Source organism: Phoenix dactylifera, chromosome 2 (genome assembly GCF_051530095.1).
Source record: "Phoenix dactylifera cultivar Ajwa chromosome 2, Ajwa_hap1_PhDact_Kaust_v1.1, whole genome shotgun sequence".
Lineage (NCBI taxonomy): Eukaryota > Viridiplantae > Streptophyta > Magnoliopsida > Arecales > Arecaceae > Phoenix > Phoenix dactylifera.
The window spans coordinates 22,510,343-22,527,540 of record NC_143191.1 but is presented as its reverse complement, the minus strand read 5'-3'; the positions used below and the strand labels follow the sequence as shown (position 1 = coordinate 22,527,540).

The 17,198-nt window shown below is 41.5% G+C and overlaps 1 protein-coding gene across 1 annotated transcript; it reads right to left on the bottom strand.

Moving 5' to 3' along the window:
- Positions 1 to 709: 709 nt before the first annotated feature.
- LOC103716468 (UDP-glycosyltransferase CGT-like) lies at positions 710 to 2,602 on the bottom strand. Its single transcript, XM_008804476.6, has one exon. It carries the CDS (start codon positions 2,299 to 2,301, stop codon positions 904 to 906), a length of 1,398 nt encoding a protein of 465 aa, XP_008802698.4. The 5' UTR covers positions 2,302 to 2,602; the 3' UTR covers positions 710 to 903.
- Positions 2,603 to 17,198: the final 14,596 nt, after the last annotated feature.

The window sequence follows — 17,198 nt, the reverse complement described above, 5'->3', positions numbered from 1 at the left end:
AGTTGCTCTCAAGTGGAGGGGACTAATGCAGAATAGAAAATCATCGCTGATCGTTCGAATGAGATGAACGCTCAAAAGACTCCGAAAGTGCATGACAGTCCAAGGGAATTCGAAAGAGGATGAGGCTGTATAATTTCTATTTCTGTTAGCTGAATATTTTTTATTTCTCTCTTATTTAGAGTTTCTATTTAGTTTCTGCCATGTACTTTAAAGAAACACAACCCAAACAAATATAATCTTATGATATCCCCGCCCTTCATCAGTACCACCTCACTAATCTCCTGTGAAACCAATTAGCCAATAGAATTAAGCTCCTCACCTAACCCTTATAAATTTGTATTAAGTTCCACCTTGACTCAAAAGCCCCTCACCTTAGCCTGAAGGCTAACCTGAACCCAACCAACCCGATACAAACCATACCCAATCCAACTCCTTACATAATTACATAAATAATTCACATCTATATTTCCAATTTATATTTGTGTTTCCTATGAATTATTTATATGCTTATACTATTATATATTTAGTTGTATTAAATTACATATAGATATACTATTAAAATCAATTGATGAATGGATGAGACCTCTCCCGCTTTTTGTGAGCCCATGAGATTGCAGGTCTCCCCAATCGTAGAGTGTAGCGGACAAAGCAAGATAGCATTTCAAGCATTCTCGACGGTTCAAAAACATCCCATCTATGCTTTTAACAGTTTAAAATTTAAACAAATATATATTGTTGCCGAGGCACGATGTGAATACAAGGGAGAACACCAGTTTGTCAAACACAAATAAGAAGCGATACCAAATCCCAAATTAATGTTCTCAAACAAACAACCACGTTATTTAGAACAAAGACCGAGCATTCATCACACTATCGAACCATCGCCATGGAACTCCTCCTCCTTCAAAGCTTGCCGATGAACTCTGCCAGCCCTTTACCGGAGCTCCCATCCACAGCCACAGCCTTCACAGCCTCCTTCCCCAGCCTCGCCGCCGACGCCCGCAAGCCCTCGTCCTCCATCAGCTCCCTCACGCGCTCGCCGATCTCCTCCCCCCTCACCACCTTCTCTTCGCCCTCCCAGCTCCACTCCTTCACCCAAATCCCGAGCCCACCCCTCGCCATAACGTCCGCATTCACCCTCTGGTCCCCTAACCTCGGCCACGCCAAGATCGGCACCCCGTGCAACGCCGCCTCGGTCACCGAGTTCCACCCACAGTGGCTAAGAAACCCACCGACGGCTACGTGCCCCAGGATCTCCTCTTGCTCCACCCACCCCTTCACCACCAACCCCCTCTCCCTCACTCTTTCCAGATACTCCTCTCCTAATAATTCCTCCAACTCCACCTCTTCCTCTCTGTCCACCACCTTACTCTTCACCACCCACAAGAACCTACACCCACTCCTCTCCAACCCAGTTCCCAGCTCCTTCATCTGCTCCGCCGACATGGCGGTCCGGCTCCCAAAGCTCACGTAGACCACCGACCGTGCCGGCTGGGCGTCGAGCCAGGGGAGCGGCGAGCCTCTTTCGCAACCTATCACCGGTTTCAGCGGTCCGATGGCGACCACTGGAGGAAGCCCGGCGGGCACCACCTTCCCCCCGTTCAGCGCGTCCAGCGCCTCCTGCTCCAAGGCATGGAATGTATTGATCAAGATGCCGCAGGCTTTCTGAAGTATTCGACCATTCTCGACGAATTGAGTGGTGAAGAGATTGTTCGGGTCGTGGAGCGGCAGCGGGATGGAGGACTTGGGCACTGTCCGCAGGCCGGGGATCTCGACGTCGCCGACGCCGGCGGTGGTTTTGGCGGCGATGTACGCTGGAAAGTGTGCACAGAGGGAAAGCATCGCGGCGGAGGCGGTGAAGAGAAGGTAGCACGGAAGGCCGACGCCGGCGAGGACGGGGAGGAAGGTGGAAACCAAGGAGATGTCGACGACGACGGCGGAGACCGGCGGGGAGGCGGCGGCGAGGAGAGCGGGGAGGAGGTGGGCGGAGCGGCGGATCGCCTCGAAGCGGAGGAAGAAGGGGTCTGTGGAGGCGAAGGCGGACGGGTCGAAGTCGGCGAGGCGGAAATCGAGGGGGCGGAGGCGGGGGAAGGCGGCGAGGAGGGCGGCGACGCGGCGGGACTCGGCGGAGGAGACGGTGGGTTGGACGGTGATGAAGGAGACGTCGCAGCCGCTGTCGGAGAGGCCGACGGCGAGGCGGCAGAAGGGGGTTAGGTGGCCCATGCCAGCGCTGGGGAGGAGGGCGATGTGGGGGGCTCCCCGGCGGGGATCGCCGGAGGTTCGCATCTCCGGCGGAGGCATGGTAGAGGGGATTCAGGGGCTGGTTTGGGTTTTGTACAGCGAGTTGGGAAGGCGCGGAAGGGCAGATGGCTGCCCGAGGGTGAGGTTGCGACCGGATTTTATGAGATCGCGTCTCTTCTGCAGCTACCTACCTCCATTAAGTGGCATTTGGCTTTTATTGGATGCATGTGGATCCACTGAAGGCCACGGATGGATTCGATGTTAGGTTTTTCTTTTTGTTATAGCTTGGTAAACCATGAGCATTAGATTTACTCGATGGAATTAAAAGATCTCAGAACTAGAGAATAGAAAGTGGTCCGTTACTCAGATCCTATTTTGAACTAAAACTAGTCACAGACCGGTACATTGCACGGAATTTAGTATGTATATATAGAGAGAGAGAGTTTATAAATATCTATAAATTTTGATTGAATTGTATCTTATGTGATTATAAAAAATAGCTTTTTACTGTAAATTATTAGTGTAACAATATTTTCATGTTGTATGAAGTCGTGTCATAAATTAATGCTTGAACAGCTATGGAGATGAATAATTGTAGTGTGTGGCTACAGTTGCAAACCTGAAAAAGCATGAAAAGTATAGCTAGCATCAATACTTTATTAAGATAATAAAGTCAAGAAAGCGAAATGTATCTGTTGCTTTCTAATGCAGTGAAATGAAGAATCATCGGCAGTATATAATTGATATCAATTATCGATGATTATTTCCATGATGGATCTGCAGAAACTTGAAGTTTGTTAATATATTTCATTTTAATTCAATAGAATAATTAATATATATATATAACTTTATTTTATTGTATAATTCTTATGTCTTTGGGAGATTATTAAAAATCTCCTTGTACACTATAGTGCATCTAGGAAGTATATCATCATTATTATCTATCCAGATTTTAACTCCTTGAGATATATGTTGAGACAAAGTGGCATATAGTTGTCTATGACTGAAAACCAGTTTTCCCAAGCATAAGCCGACATGGTTTCATGTTTGGCCTCGTCTTCAGTGTTAGAATTATACCCTCAGAAACTAATTTGTAAAACAATTTTGATAATTATTGAATTATTCATTTCTCCTTTTCACATATATGTTTATTTGTTTATTGGGTATTTTATTATGACATGAGATGTTCACATGGTATATATGTTGAGTAACATTATAGAAGGACCACACCGATGATTATTGAATTATAGGCGCGGAGTGGTGGTTTTTCGGTTCCTTGTTAACTCATATTGTTTTAGACCGAGCTATATATTTTAGGCCTACACTTGTTGTGCCGCTATATAAATAGGATGATAAGCTTCGTCATTGAGGTAGAGACCTTAAGCAGACGAATGGGTGCACTGTAAGAATACATGTACTGAATTGGATCTAAATATGAATACCTTCTAGAAGTGATCACTGATGTTGAGAAGAGTATTCAGCATAATTAGTTTATATATCCTTTGACTTGAGAGGTATATGCAGATATATTTGGTGTATTCTTGTGCTTTGATTGAGTCAATTGTTGATGGTCTTCTCAAAGATCACATATACAGACAAAGTTAGGCTTTGAGTGCACTAGATAAATTTGTATTGATGCTCAATAAGGAATCCACTAACCTCAATTTGAGGTAGTATATTCAGTATGTCTGTATGAGGTTGGACCAAAAGAAAAACTAACTAGTAAGATTTATGAAAATTATTTTTATTTTATTTTATTATTACTATAAATAAAATATTTATTTGTGAAATTATTTTAGAAACAATTTTTGGGGTCTAACGGAATTACAGAATAAGAATTAAGAATTATATAAGCCAGAAATCTACTCAGTAATATTTTTTCGGTCTTATTGGCTTATGTTGCCCAGATAGACAACCCAAGAGGGGGGGGGGGTGAATTGGGTTTTAAAATAATTTTACAATTAAAACGTTGTGGATGACTAATTAATGCTTTACCAAGATGATTAATTAATTGCTATGTGCTGTGAATGAAATGAGAGTAAAAGAAAGAGACAAACAATCACAAACACAAGGCTTTTATAGTGGTTCGGAGCTAACCCTTGCTCCTACGTCCACTCCCCAAGTCTCACTTGGGAATTCACTATAACCCCTTGGATTACAGCCGGTTGTTTTACAAGCTCACAACCAAACTTGTTGTTTTACGAGCTCACAACGAACTCGGTCGGTTTTTCCTAGCTCACCGACTAGAACCACCCCGATTGTTTTTCCGGGATCACAATCGAACCCTTACACGTTGGTTTTACACTCGGCTCACCAACCAACCTCTACACCCTTGATTCAATCCCCCGATTGAACCAAGCAAAGACAAGATGGAAATAATGACAACAAACAGAAAAACAGAGCTTCTCAAAAGCAGATAAATAACAATATAAACTAGAGAGAAGTTAAGAGCCCTCAAACACGTTTGAGTTAGAGTAGAGTAGGGCTTCTTGAACTTCGGGTCTCCTCTTGAATGTCTGGTCGACTTGAATGCAGGAGGAGATCTCTTTCAATGTTTGGGAAGAGGTAGTTGGATGGAGTTATGGCGCTCTTCCCTCTTTTCGTTGAAAAACCACTTGCAGAGAATGAATGCTTGATTTCTTTGAATGGAATGGTAGTTCTTTTCCCTTGCTACAGTCCTCTGTGGCTATTTAAGCCATCCCCTACGGAAACTAGCCGTTAGACACCTTTTTCTGCCCGTTCTGCACACTCTGCACAACCTGACAATATGTCCGTTGGGGGTCGGAGTCGACTCGCGCGATCAGGAGTCGACTCGGCTGTAGCGGGAGTCGACTCATGCTTTTCTGGAGTCGACTCGGCAACTGTTCCGGATTTGAATTAAAGTAGCCTCTTCGACTGGGAGTCGACTCGTCTTGACCCGGAGTCGACTCGCCAACTTCTGGAGCTGACTTGGCATTTTCGGAGTCGGCTCATCTCATGAAATCCATGGAGCTAATTTTCAACTTGGCCCACTCGAGTCGACTCGACAATCCTGGGAGTCGACTCGGCGCTTAGAGCCCAAACTCCCGATCTTCTGTCTTTTGGCTCGTCCAGTCTTGGAGTCGACTCAAACTTCCCCGGAGTCGACTCGGCTCTCAGTTTCCGAAACATAGCCTTCTGCCTTTTTGGTGTAGCGCTGCCTTGGAGTCGACTCGAGCTGTCTGGGAGTCGACTCGGCTCTCAGAGACAGTAAATCGGTCTTCTGTCTTTTTGGGGTCGCGCTGTCTCGGAGTCGACTCGCGTATTGCGGAAGTCGACTCGAATCTCAGAGTCCGAAAACTCCTCTCTGACTTTTGCCTTGTGTACCACTGAGAGTCGACTCTCGCTTTCTTTGGAGTCGACCTGCCAACCATCGGAGTCGACTCGCGTTCCACAGGAGTCGACTCGAATCTCAGGGTCGAAATTCGCTCTCTGACTTTTCTGTCTGTAACTCCTTGGAGTCGACTCATACTACTCCGGAGTCGACTCGGTAAACATCGGAGTCGACTCGCTGACAGGTTTTGAGTTGATGCTTTCTGCTCGTCTGTCTGTTCTCAGTCGGAGTTGACTCGTAATGATCCGGAGTCGACTCGAGCCCGTGCCAGTGATTCTGATACGCTTGGAGTCGACTCGTAATACTCTGGAGTCGACTCGAGTCTCAGCCTTTGGTTCAAACTGACTTCTTAACTTATCCAAAATATTATGAACCAAGTCTAGAAACACTTTAGACAAGATTTTCACTGAAACACTCAATTGAATTCATTAGTAAAAAACCAGAAGTTGGCGAGTCGACTCCGGGTCAAGACAAGTCGACTCCCAGTCGAAGAGGCTACTTTAATTCAAATCCGGAACAGTTGCCGAGTCGACTCCAGAAAAGCATGAGTCGACTCCCGCTACAGCCGAGTCGACTCCTGATCGCGCGAGTCGACTCCGACCCCCAACGGACATATTGTCAGGTTGTGCAGAGTGTGCAGAATGGGCAGAAAAAGGTGTCTAACGGCTAGTTTCCGTGGGGGATGGCTTAAATAGCCACAGAGGACTGTAGCAAGGGAAAAGAACTACCATTCCATTCAAAGAAATCAAGCATTCATTCTCTACAAGTGGTTTTTCAACGAAAAGAGGGAAGAGCGCCATAACTCCATCCAACTACCTCTTTCCAAACATTGAAAGAGATCTCCTCCTGCATTCAAGTCGACCAGACATTCAAGAGGAGACCCGAAGTTCAAGAAGCCCTACTCTACTCCAACTCAAACGTGTTTGAGGGCTCTTAACTTCTCTCTAGTTTATATTGTTATTTATCTGCTTTTGAGAAGCTCTGTTTTTCTGTTTGTTGTCATTATTTCCATCTTGTCTTTGCTTGGTTCAATCGGGGGATTGAATCAAGGGTGTAGAGGTTGGTTGGTGAGCCGAGTGTAAAACCAACGTGTAAGGGTTCGATTGTGATCCCGGAAAAACAATCGGGGTGGTTCTAGTCGGTGAGCCAGGAAAAACCGACCGAGTTCGTTGTGAGCTCGTAAAACAACAAGTTTGGTTGTGAGCTTGTAAAACAACCGGCTGTAATCCAAGGGGTTATAGTGAATTCCCAAGTGAGACTTGGGGAGTGGACGTAGGAGCAAGGGTTAGCTCCGAACCACTATAAAAGCCTTGTGTTTGTGATTGTTTGTCTCTTTCTTTTACTCTCATTTCATTCACAGCACATAGCAATTAATTAATCATCTTGGTAAAGCATTAATTAGTCATCCACAACGTTTTAATTGCAAAATTATTTTAAAACCCAATTCACCCTCCCCCTCTTGGGTTGTCTATCTGGGCAACAAGTGGTATCAGAGCCTAAACTCTTCTATCCTAAGAGTAAAAGATCAAAATGACAACCCCATTTGGATCTTCCCACATTGAGGGTCAGTCCACCCAAAGACCCCCATTCTTTAATGGATCCGACTACTCATATTGGAAGGCTAGGATGAGAATATTCATCCAAGCCCAAGACTATGAGATGTGGACCATTGTAGTAAATGGACCATACATCCCATCCATCTATGTAGAGGGTGTCACTGTACCTAAACTAGAAAAGGATTGGGATGAACATGACATGAGAAAGGCACAACTCAATTCTAAAGCAATGAATGTGCTTTACTGTGCATTAGATAGGAATGAATTCAATAGAGTCTCTACTTGCAATTCTGCAAAAGAGATTTGGAACAGACTTGAAGTGACCCATGAGGGCACGAATCAAGTCAAAGAATCCAAAATAAATATATTAGTTCATAAGTATGAACTATTTAAGATGGATTCTAATGAGACAATCACTAGCATGTTCACTAGGTTTACTGACATTGTCAATGGCCTAAAAAGCCTTGGCAAAAACTATACTAACAGTGATCTTGTCAGGAAAATTCTTCGCTGTCTACCAAGGTCATGGGAAGCCAAGGTGACGGCAATCCAAGAAGCTAAGGACTTGAACAAGCTTCCACTTGAAGAGCTCCTTGGATCCCTAATGACTCACGAGCTAACAATGAAGCAGCACAGCGAAGAAGAGTCCTCCCATAAAAAAAAGATAATAGCTCTCAAATCTACATCATCTAACAAAGATTTGTCTTGCAGTAGCAGCAGTGAAGAAGAAGATCATGAGGGAGATGATGATGAGGCTCTTCTTGTGCGCAAGTTCAGAAAATTCATCAACCACAAGAAGTCCTATCATCAAAGGAGAGGCCCCTCAAATTCTTATCGCAAGGATAAAGGTAAGGAAAGGGAAAATGAGGGGATTGGGTGTTATGAGTGCAAGAAGCCGGGGCACATCAGAGCTGAGTGTCCCTTACTAAAGAAGGGCAGCAAGTACAAGAAGAAGAAAGCCCTTGTCACCACCTTATTGGACTCCGACGCATCATCTTCATCATCGGATGAGGAACAAGAAGAAAAGGTCAATTTCTGTTTCATGGCCAATGAAAATGAGGTAACATCCAACACGCATCTCGATTTTACCTTTGATGAATTGTATGATGCATTTAATGAATTAATGATTGAATATAAGGCCATAAATCTTAAGAATAAAGAACTAAAAATAGCTAATCAATCTTACCTACATAAATACGATAAGTTAGTTAAGGATAAGGATTGTATCACCAAAGAAAATGCAGAACTTAAAACAAGCAACCAAATCTTGATACAAAAGAATAATACCTTAACTAAAGAAAATGAAAGGCTGAACAAAGAAACATTAGAACCCAAAAACTATAAACATATAAATGAGAGTATCACAAAAGAACTAAATGATCTAAAAGCAGAAAAACAGACACTAACTAAAGAATTTGAGAAATACAAACCCTTGGTTGAAAAATTTACATATAGTTCTGAAAAATTAAATATGATACTTAATAGTCAACGAGCTGTATTCAATAGAGCAGGTCTAGGATACAAACCTAAAAACAAGCAAAAACTTCTTAGTAACTTCTTTGTTAAAGCAGGAGAAAGTAAAATTAAGAAAATAACCTGTTTTTGTTGTGGAACTGTAGGACATAAAGCAAATGTATGTGACTATAGGAAAGGAAAAAGTAAAAGAAAAATCAAAAGGGTATGGGTTCCAAAAGGAACCAACATGACTAACCATGAAGGACCCAAGAAAATTTGGGTACCTAAAATTATATGATCTGCTTGTGTAGGAGTGTCTTGCAGCCAAGGTCAACAAAAATTGCTGGTACTTGGATAGTGGCTGTTCAAGACACATGACGGGTGACAAGGATTAATTCTTCACCCTTGAAGCTAAGAAGGGAGGTGCTGTGACTTTTGGAGACAACAACCAAGGTCACATCATTGGTATAGGTAAAGTACAAATTACCCCTTCTACTTTTATTGATAATGTTAGATATGTTGACGGTCTTAAGCATAACTTATTAAGCATTAGTCAATTATGTGATAAAGGTTATGATGTTATGTTTAAACCATCACTATGCATCGTAACAAACCCAAATGACAATAGTTTAGTTTTTAAAGGAATAAGACGTGGAAATGTGTATGTTGTAGACCTTGAGGATCTTGCCAAACACAACCCATGCTTAGTTGTTAATGAAACTAAGGACAATGATGCTAGTTGGTTATGGCACCGTAAGTTAGGTCATGCAAGCATGGACACAATATCTAAACTAGTTAAAAGAGATTCGGTGATAGGTTTGCCAAAATTAAAGTTTGAAAAGAATAAAATATGTGAAGCATGTCAATTTGGCAAACAATCAAAGAACTCCTTTAAATCTATAAATTGTGTCTCAACCTCTAGACCTCTAGAACTACTACACATGGACCTATTCGGACCAACTAGAACCACAAGCCTAGGTGGAAATAAATATGGTCTAGTTATTGTAGATGATTATTCTAGATACACTTGGGTCATGTTCTTAGCTCATAAGGATCAAGCTTTTTCAATTTTTAAGAAATTTCATAAAGAAGTAACCAATGCTAGAGATACTTCAGTAATAGCTATTAGAAGTGACCATGGTACCGAATTCGAAAATCATTTATTTGATGAGTTTTGTAGTAAAAAAGGAATAACACACAATTTTTCTGCACCTAGGACACCACAACAAAATGGAGTTGTGGAGAGGAAAAACAGAACTCTAGAGGAAATGGCTAGAACTATGTTATGTGAAAGTAACCTCCCTGAGTACTTTTGGGGAGAAGCCATTAATACTTCTTGTCATATATTAAATAGAGTTTTATTGAGACCTATTATAAAGAAAACACCTTATGAACTTTGGAAAAACAGAAAACCAAAGGTAAACTATTTTCATATCTTTGGATGTAGGTGTTTTGTTCATAATAATGGAAAAGATAATCTAGAAAAATTTGATTCTAAATCTGATGAGGGCATATTCTTAGGGTACTCTACAACTAGTAAAGCATATAGAGTCTTTAATAAAAGAACCCTAGTTATAGAAGAATCCATACATGTTGTCTTCGATGATTCTAGTGATATCTCTTCTAGCAAGAGAGTTAATTTTGATGATGATACGGAAATTCTTGAAGAAAAGATTGACGAGATGACATTACAAGATAACAGTCAAAAATTAATTGAAGATGCATCATCAAGCCAAGAGACTATAGTAGATCATGGGCTAACTAAAGCTTAGAGGTATGCTCACGGGCATCCTAAGGAATTAATTCTAGATGATCTGTCTCAACCTATTAGGACTAGAGCATCCCTTAGGAACTTAAACAATCATCTAGCTTTCGTTTCACATTTTGAGCCTAAACGCATAGAAGAAGTTGAAAACGATGTAAATTGGATAAACGCAATGCAAGAAGAATTAAACCAATTTACTAGAAACAAAGTATGGAATCTAGTTGAAAGACCTTCTGAATATCCAATTATAGGTACCAAATGGATTTATAAAAATAAACTTGATGAAAATGGAATTGTCATAAGGAATAAGGCTAGACTAGTAGCAAAGGGCTATAATCAAGAAGAAGGTATAGATTTTGATGAAACCTTTGCTCCTGTAGCTAGACTTGAGGCTATTAGATTATTATTAGCATATGCATGCTCTAAGGACTTCAAACTATTTCAAATGGATGTAAAAAGTGCATTTTTAAATGGGTATATTAATGAGGAGGTATATGTAGAACAACCTCCTGGTTTTGAAAATCATCAATACCCTAATCATGTATATAAATTGAACAAAGCACTTTATGGTTTGAAACAAGCACCTAGAGCATAGTATGAGAGGCTTAGCAAATTCCTATTAGAACATGAGTTCTCTAGGGGTAATGTAGATACAACACTATTTCTGAAAAAACAAAACAAAGATATGTTATTAGTGCAGATTTACGTTGATGATATTATTTTCGGTGCTACTAACAATCGCCTCTGCGAAGAATTTGCTGATTTGATGCAGAGTGAATTTGAGATGAGCATGATGGGAGAGCTGAACTACTTCCTCGGGCTTCAAATCAAACAGTCTGCAGGAGGCATCTTCATCAATCAAGCCAAATATATCAAGAAGATGCTTAAAAAGTTTGATATGGAGGGAAACAAGTCAATCAGCACCCCCATGAGCTCATCATGCAAATTAGACCAAGATGAATCAGGTAAATCTGTAGATCAGAAACTATATAGAGGTATGATAGGATCTTTATTGTATCTTACTGCAAGTAGACCTGATATCATGTTTAGTATTTGCATGTGTGCTAGATATCAGTCTAATCCTAAGGAATCACATCTAATTGCAGTTAAGAGAATCTTTAAATACCTAATAGGAACTAAGAATATAGGTTTATGGTATTCTAAAGAATCTAGCCTAAAATTAATAGGATACACAGATTCAGACTTTGCTGGATGTAAACTTGATAGAAAAAGTACCAGCGGGTCTTGTCAATTTCTAGGAGAAAACTTAATCTCATGGTTTAGCAAGAAACAAAACTCGGTTGCATTATCTACTGCTGAAGCTGAATATGTTGCAGCCGGGAGTTGTTGTGCTCAAATCTTATGGATCAAACAACAATTAGAAGATTATGGCATTAAACAAGATAAAATACCCATTAATTGTGATAATACAAGTGCCATTAATCTAACTAAGAATCCAATTCAGCATTCAAGAACTAAACATATTGAGATAAGACATCACTTCATAAGAGATCATGTATTGAATGGTGATGTGACACTACAATTTGTTTGTACTGATGATCAATTAGCTGACATTTTTACAAAACCCCTAAGTGAAGAGAGATTTAGTGTGCTTAGGAGGGGATTAGGAGTGATTGATCCATCCTAGTGGTATTTTCCACTAGATTCATTTGATTTTGATGATTAGATTGTGATTAATATAGAGTTTCGTTTCAATGATCATCAAATCAGATCATAATTTAGTGATTTTTCCTCATTCGGCACGAACATAGCATGATTTTTAGGTGCGTGCCAGAGTTCGAGACGACTCGAGCAAGTTTCAGAGTCGGCTCGTAAGGGGGAGTCGACTCGCGCATTTGCGGGAGTCGACTCGAGATCGATGGCAGCAGAGGGGGAGTCGACTCGCATACAGACGGGAGTCGACTCGAGGTTAACAGGCACATAAGGAGAGTCGACTCGCGCCTATTTTGGAGTCGACTCGAGGTCGAGTCGACTCGCGACTCAGAGGAGTCGACTCGCAGTCGGGATCCGACTTTTTAACCCTAACTCCATCGTTTAGAAAACACTTATTTTCACCGCCGCCACTGTTCAAAACCCTAGAGCCGACTCCTAGATCGTCTCCGGCCGTCCCTAAGCTTTTTCCCGTCGACCTTTCACCGTCCATTAGCGTTTTACTCCATTCTAGGTCGACCATGCCTCGTAAAACCGTTGTTCCAAGCCGGAAGAGGCCCCAACCCGCAACCGGCACCGAGCGACGTTCCAAGGCTCGGAACGATCCCGCGAGGCCACAACCTCCGGCTCGTTCCCCGCCGAGGGCGGTTCCCTCGAGGCCGTGCGCCGGGAAGGCGGTCACCACCGGGAGATACGTCGATTTCGACTATCTCTCCCGGGAGGGCTTTACGATAGGAGAGAGACTTAGGGCCCAGGGCTTAGAGTATTTCCTCACCTTAGATCTCCCCACATACCCTGGACTAGTTAGGGAGTTCTACGGTACCGTCCATAGGGGCGATGGGGGTATAGAGGGCACGGTAGCCGGTGTCCCATTATTCATTTCGGAGGATATCATTGCTCAGGTCCTCCATCTTCCCCAAGTTGGGGTGGCACCCGCACACCCTGAGGATAGGACTGAGGCCCTTACGGCCATTCTAGGGCATCCACCCCAGTCCCCCTTGGATGAGGTATCCGCTAGCTCACTTCCAGTTGAGGTGCGGATCCTCCTGAGCATCCTGTCTAGGTCCCTCTTCCCGAAGACTGGGCGCTTCGACTTTGTTTCTGAGAGGGACCTCGCCCTTATGTTCTATATTCTCCAGGACACCCCAGTCAACTTCCCAAAACTTATTTATAGATATCTATGTGAGCCACTAGATAGACCTAGGCTCACCCTCCCCCACGGCATGATGTTCACCCTTTTGTTTAGGGAGGCCGAGATTCCCATTCCTGAGGGGGAACCCTCTCGCGCATTGCGATGGACAGATCGCATGCGTCCGGGGACCCTACACAGGATGGGGTTTCGGAAGGTAGAGGGGATCTGGGTTAGGAAGTCTTCCACCTCCACACATACCACCAGACATTCTCCTAGTCCTGAGCCAGACTCAGATTATCCTGACTTTCCCTCCACTTCTACTCCTACCCCCTCAGCCGGACCCTCCTCCTCAGCTCCTCAGGTCATGGAGGTCCGGATCGCTCCTGAGCAGCTTCGGGAGTTGCGGCAGGAGATTGTCCGAGATCTGCGAGATGATCTACTTCGGGAGCTCCGGGGTTCAGTGCCTGCTCCCACTCCTGCACCTTTGTCAGCGTTGGTCCCTTCCTTGACAGCCGTGACTGAGATGACGGCCCATGTGCGGGAAGAGATTTACAACGTCCGGAGCCTGATCCAGGCTCAATTCTCCAGTATGAGTGAGGTCACGGGCATCACTCGGAAGATGCGCGATGACATCCGGAAGGACATGAGCACCACTACTCAGGGGGCCGAGCGCTTGTCGAACGTGCTCATCGACAAGCTGGACGCACTTCAGAAGTCGGTGACCGAGCTCTCCACTACACATAGCAGGGCCACTTCGTCCATTATCTCCCAGCTCGGGCATGTTACAGATGCGGTCACCCTCCTCATGGAGCAGAACAGATTGAGAGGAGGAGCCACATCCTCGAGAGGAGGAGCCGCATCCTCCTCGAGGAAGCCTTAGATCACTTTGTGTTATTTTGACATGTACTTTTTTGCTTTACTTATTATATTCTAAAATGTATTTACATACACATCAATACAATGAGTAGACATATTCTCTTCAATTGTGTGCAATTTGATCTCTAAGTGATTGTTTGTTCTGCTTACCTCCTTTTTGATATGATGACAAAAAGGGGGAGAAATACTTAATAGATATGTAAATGGACTCAACATAAAAGGAATCAAAATGAAAAATTAAAACATAATTTGTTCTTAGTGGATTTGGTACCTCGAGGCTCATTATCTCTCTGTTGGGGCTCCTAATGGAGTAATCTCCAGAATCTATTCAAGGGATATTCGGAGATTAGTTGAATCCAACTCAAGAACAAATTGTCAGATTTTTCCTCTAAAAACCAAAAATTTCAGTTCAAAAACTTCAATGCATTAAAAGAAAATTCAGAGAATCAAAACAAAGTTGAATGCATATGTTGAGGGGGAGAATCTGAATTTTTAAGAAAGCTAAATCATTAAATATATATAAGCCAAACAATTGATTGCATGATATGAAGGCTTATATAATTCCAAATGAAAGGGGGAGCTTTAATTCCAAAATTTATTGTTTCACGCCTTTCAAGCTTGGATAAATTAAATAACCAGACACTTGAATTCATTTATGGATTTTATTTCCTTGTTTATTGAGCAATTCACTTTACATATACTCAATGTTTTGTCATCATCAAAAAGGGGGAGATTGTGGAGTGATTGATCATAACCCTATTTGATTTTGATGAGCTCAAAGCATCTGAGTATATCTCTTGTTTACTAATGAATTCAATTGAGTGTTTCAGTGAAAATCAAATAGGGTTATGATCAATCACTCCACAGCTTATGTGGAATATAGTATGGTAGAAGGATAAATACACAAATTTGTAAGCAAAGGAAATTTCACTAAATTTAATCTCCTTTTCTCAGGGTCAATTGCAAAATGTTGATGGACATTTTTGCAAATTGCAGAAGCCTATAAATTTGGAATTAAAAAAATATAAGGGGTTTTGTAAAAAAAATATTTTTCAGTGATCCTATGGCTGAGAATAGAGATCCCTAAAAATTCCATGCATATCATTGCCCAGGATTTTATGTGATGGTTATAAATAGCCAGGATTGGCCATCAGAACTATAAGTCACGTAAAAGTTGCGAGAGGCACAAAAACTCAGCGAGAGACAGTGAGCATGGGTCTCTTAGAAGGCAACTGTTTGGGTTGCTAGTGGTGAGATCTATGTTTCTATCACCCTGTTCGTTGTTTTGCAGGATTTTTCTCTTTATTTTCTTCTGCTGCGGGGAAAGAATCCTGAATTTTCAGAAAAATACATCCTTCATTCAGTTGGAATCACCTATTTTTCGGAATAAATTATCATTTTGATTATATAGAAGACAATATTATTCTTGGCATCAGAAACTTTGCTCCAATATTTGAACATGTGAATATGCCTTCCTCTACTATCAAGGTCTCTTAGTTTATGTATATCAATCTTGCAAGAGCCACAAAAACTCAGGAAGAGGTAGTGAGCATGGATCTCTTGGGAGGCAAGACGTTTGGGTTATTAGTGGTAAGATATGTATTTCTATCACTCTATTTGTTATTTTGCAGAATTTTTCTCTTGATTTTTTTTCCGCTGCAGGGAAAGGATTTTGAATTTTTAGAAAAATACATCCTTCATTCAGTTGGAATCACCTATTTTTCAGAATAAATTATCATTTTGATTATATAGAAGACAATATTATTCTTGGCATCAGAAACTTTGCTCCAATATTTGAACATGTGATTATTCCTTCCTCTACTATCAAGGTCTCTTAGTGTTTGTATATCAATTTTGTGCCATTGCATATTTCCATGTTGGATTTAAATTTCTTAACAGGCACACCTACTTTAAATCTAACTTATGATTTGGTATTTCTAGGAATTTAAGAGAGTTAAGAAACTCCACCGGATATAACTAGTCTTGATCAGCAATAACAAATAAAGCTTTGCATACTGGGTCAGGGTTTATATATATGTGTATATATATATATATTTATCACATTGGAGCCATTGAAATATGTAGTATTTTATTTCATCAATCATATCATTCTTTGGTATCAGAATAGTTCTTTTCTTGAGATAATTTGTATTTCCTAGCATCTATTGAAAGGATGGGTGTGTGTTAGGTACTAATTTCTCTGCTCGATTTACGAAATCCTGAATAAGATATTGCCATGGTAATTTATTTAATCCATATTTTTCTAAATCTCCATCTTTTGCTACAACTTATGCAGTTCCATGTACGATATCCAAAAGCTATTTGTTAAATTCAGATAATGAATCACTTGAATCGTAATTATCTAAATTCTGATTCACTCTCATATTTTTCATGAGGAGAAACAGTTTGTAATTTTCTGGTGAGAACCCATGCGGACGTGTGCTTAGTCTCACATCGGTTATTTGCTGGGTAGATCTTGGGTACTTATACAGGATCAAGGAACCCAAATAATACCTTTCGGCTAGCCATTTTGGATGAGGTCCTGGATTGTTACAAATAGTATCAGAGCGGACCTGGCCCATAACCTATGTGGAATAGGGGACACTGCAGCATGGATCCATTGGGGCTGACTACGGGCCAATCGTGGTGTTTGTGATTAGATTTGAATAGATATGAACCCTTAGCCTGACGAGGACATCAGAGCTTGAACGAGGGAAGTATGTGAGGATCCGTGCGGGCGTGTGTTTAGTCCCACATCGGTTATTCGCTGGGTAGATTTTAGGTACTTATACAGGATCAAGGAATCCAAATAATACCTTCCGGTTAGCCATTTTGGATGAGGTCCTGGATTGTTACATTTCCCATATATGTGATTTATTTTTTGAAGCTAAAATAATATCATCTCTTTTACCTTCTGATAAAATATGCAGTATACGTCTAAAATCTCCTCCTAAGATAGTTAACCTTATCATCATATGGTTTGTTACTGCAATCTTAGTTCTCAAATCTTAGTATGTCCCTGAAAGTTTTATCAATAGCTTCAAATGCATATTTATGGTCTATTAGAGATTAGGATAGTTATTTTACGAAAGCTTCATTGCATAAAGTTGGATTTTTCAGTTGTAGCTTTAACGTAATTATTCATTTAAT

Coding starts and splice junctions, on each gene's coding strand:
- LOC103716468 (XM_008804476.6), bottom strand. CDS start 2,301: ATGCCTCCGCCGGAGATGCGAACCTCCGGCGATCCCCGCCGGGGAGCC.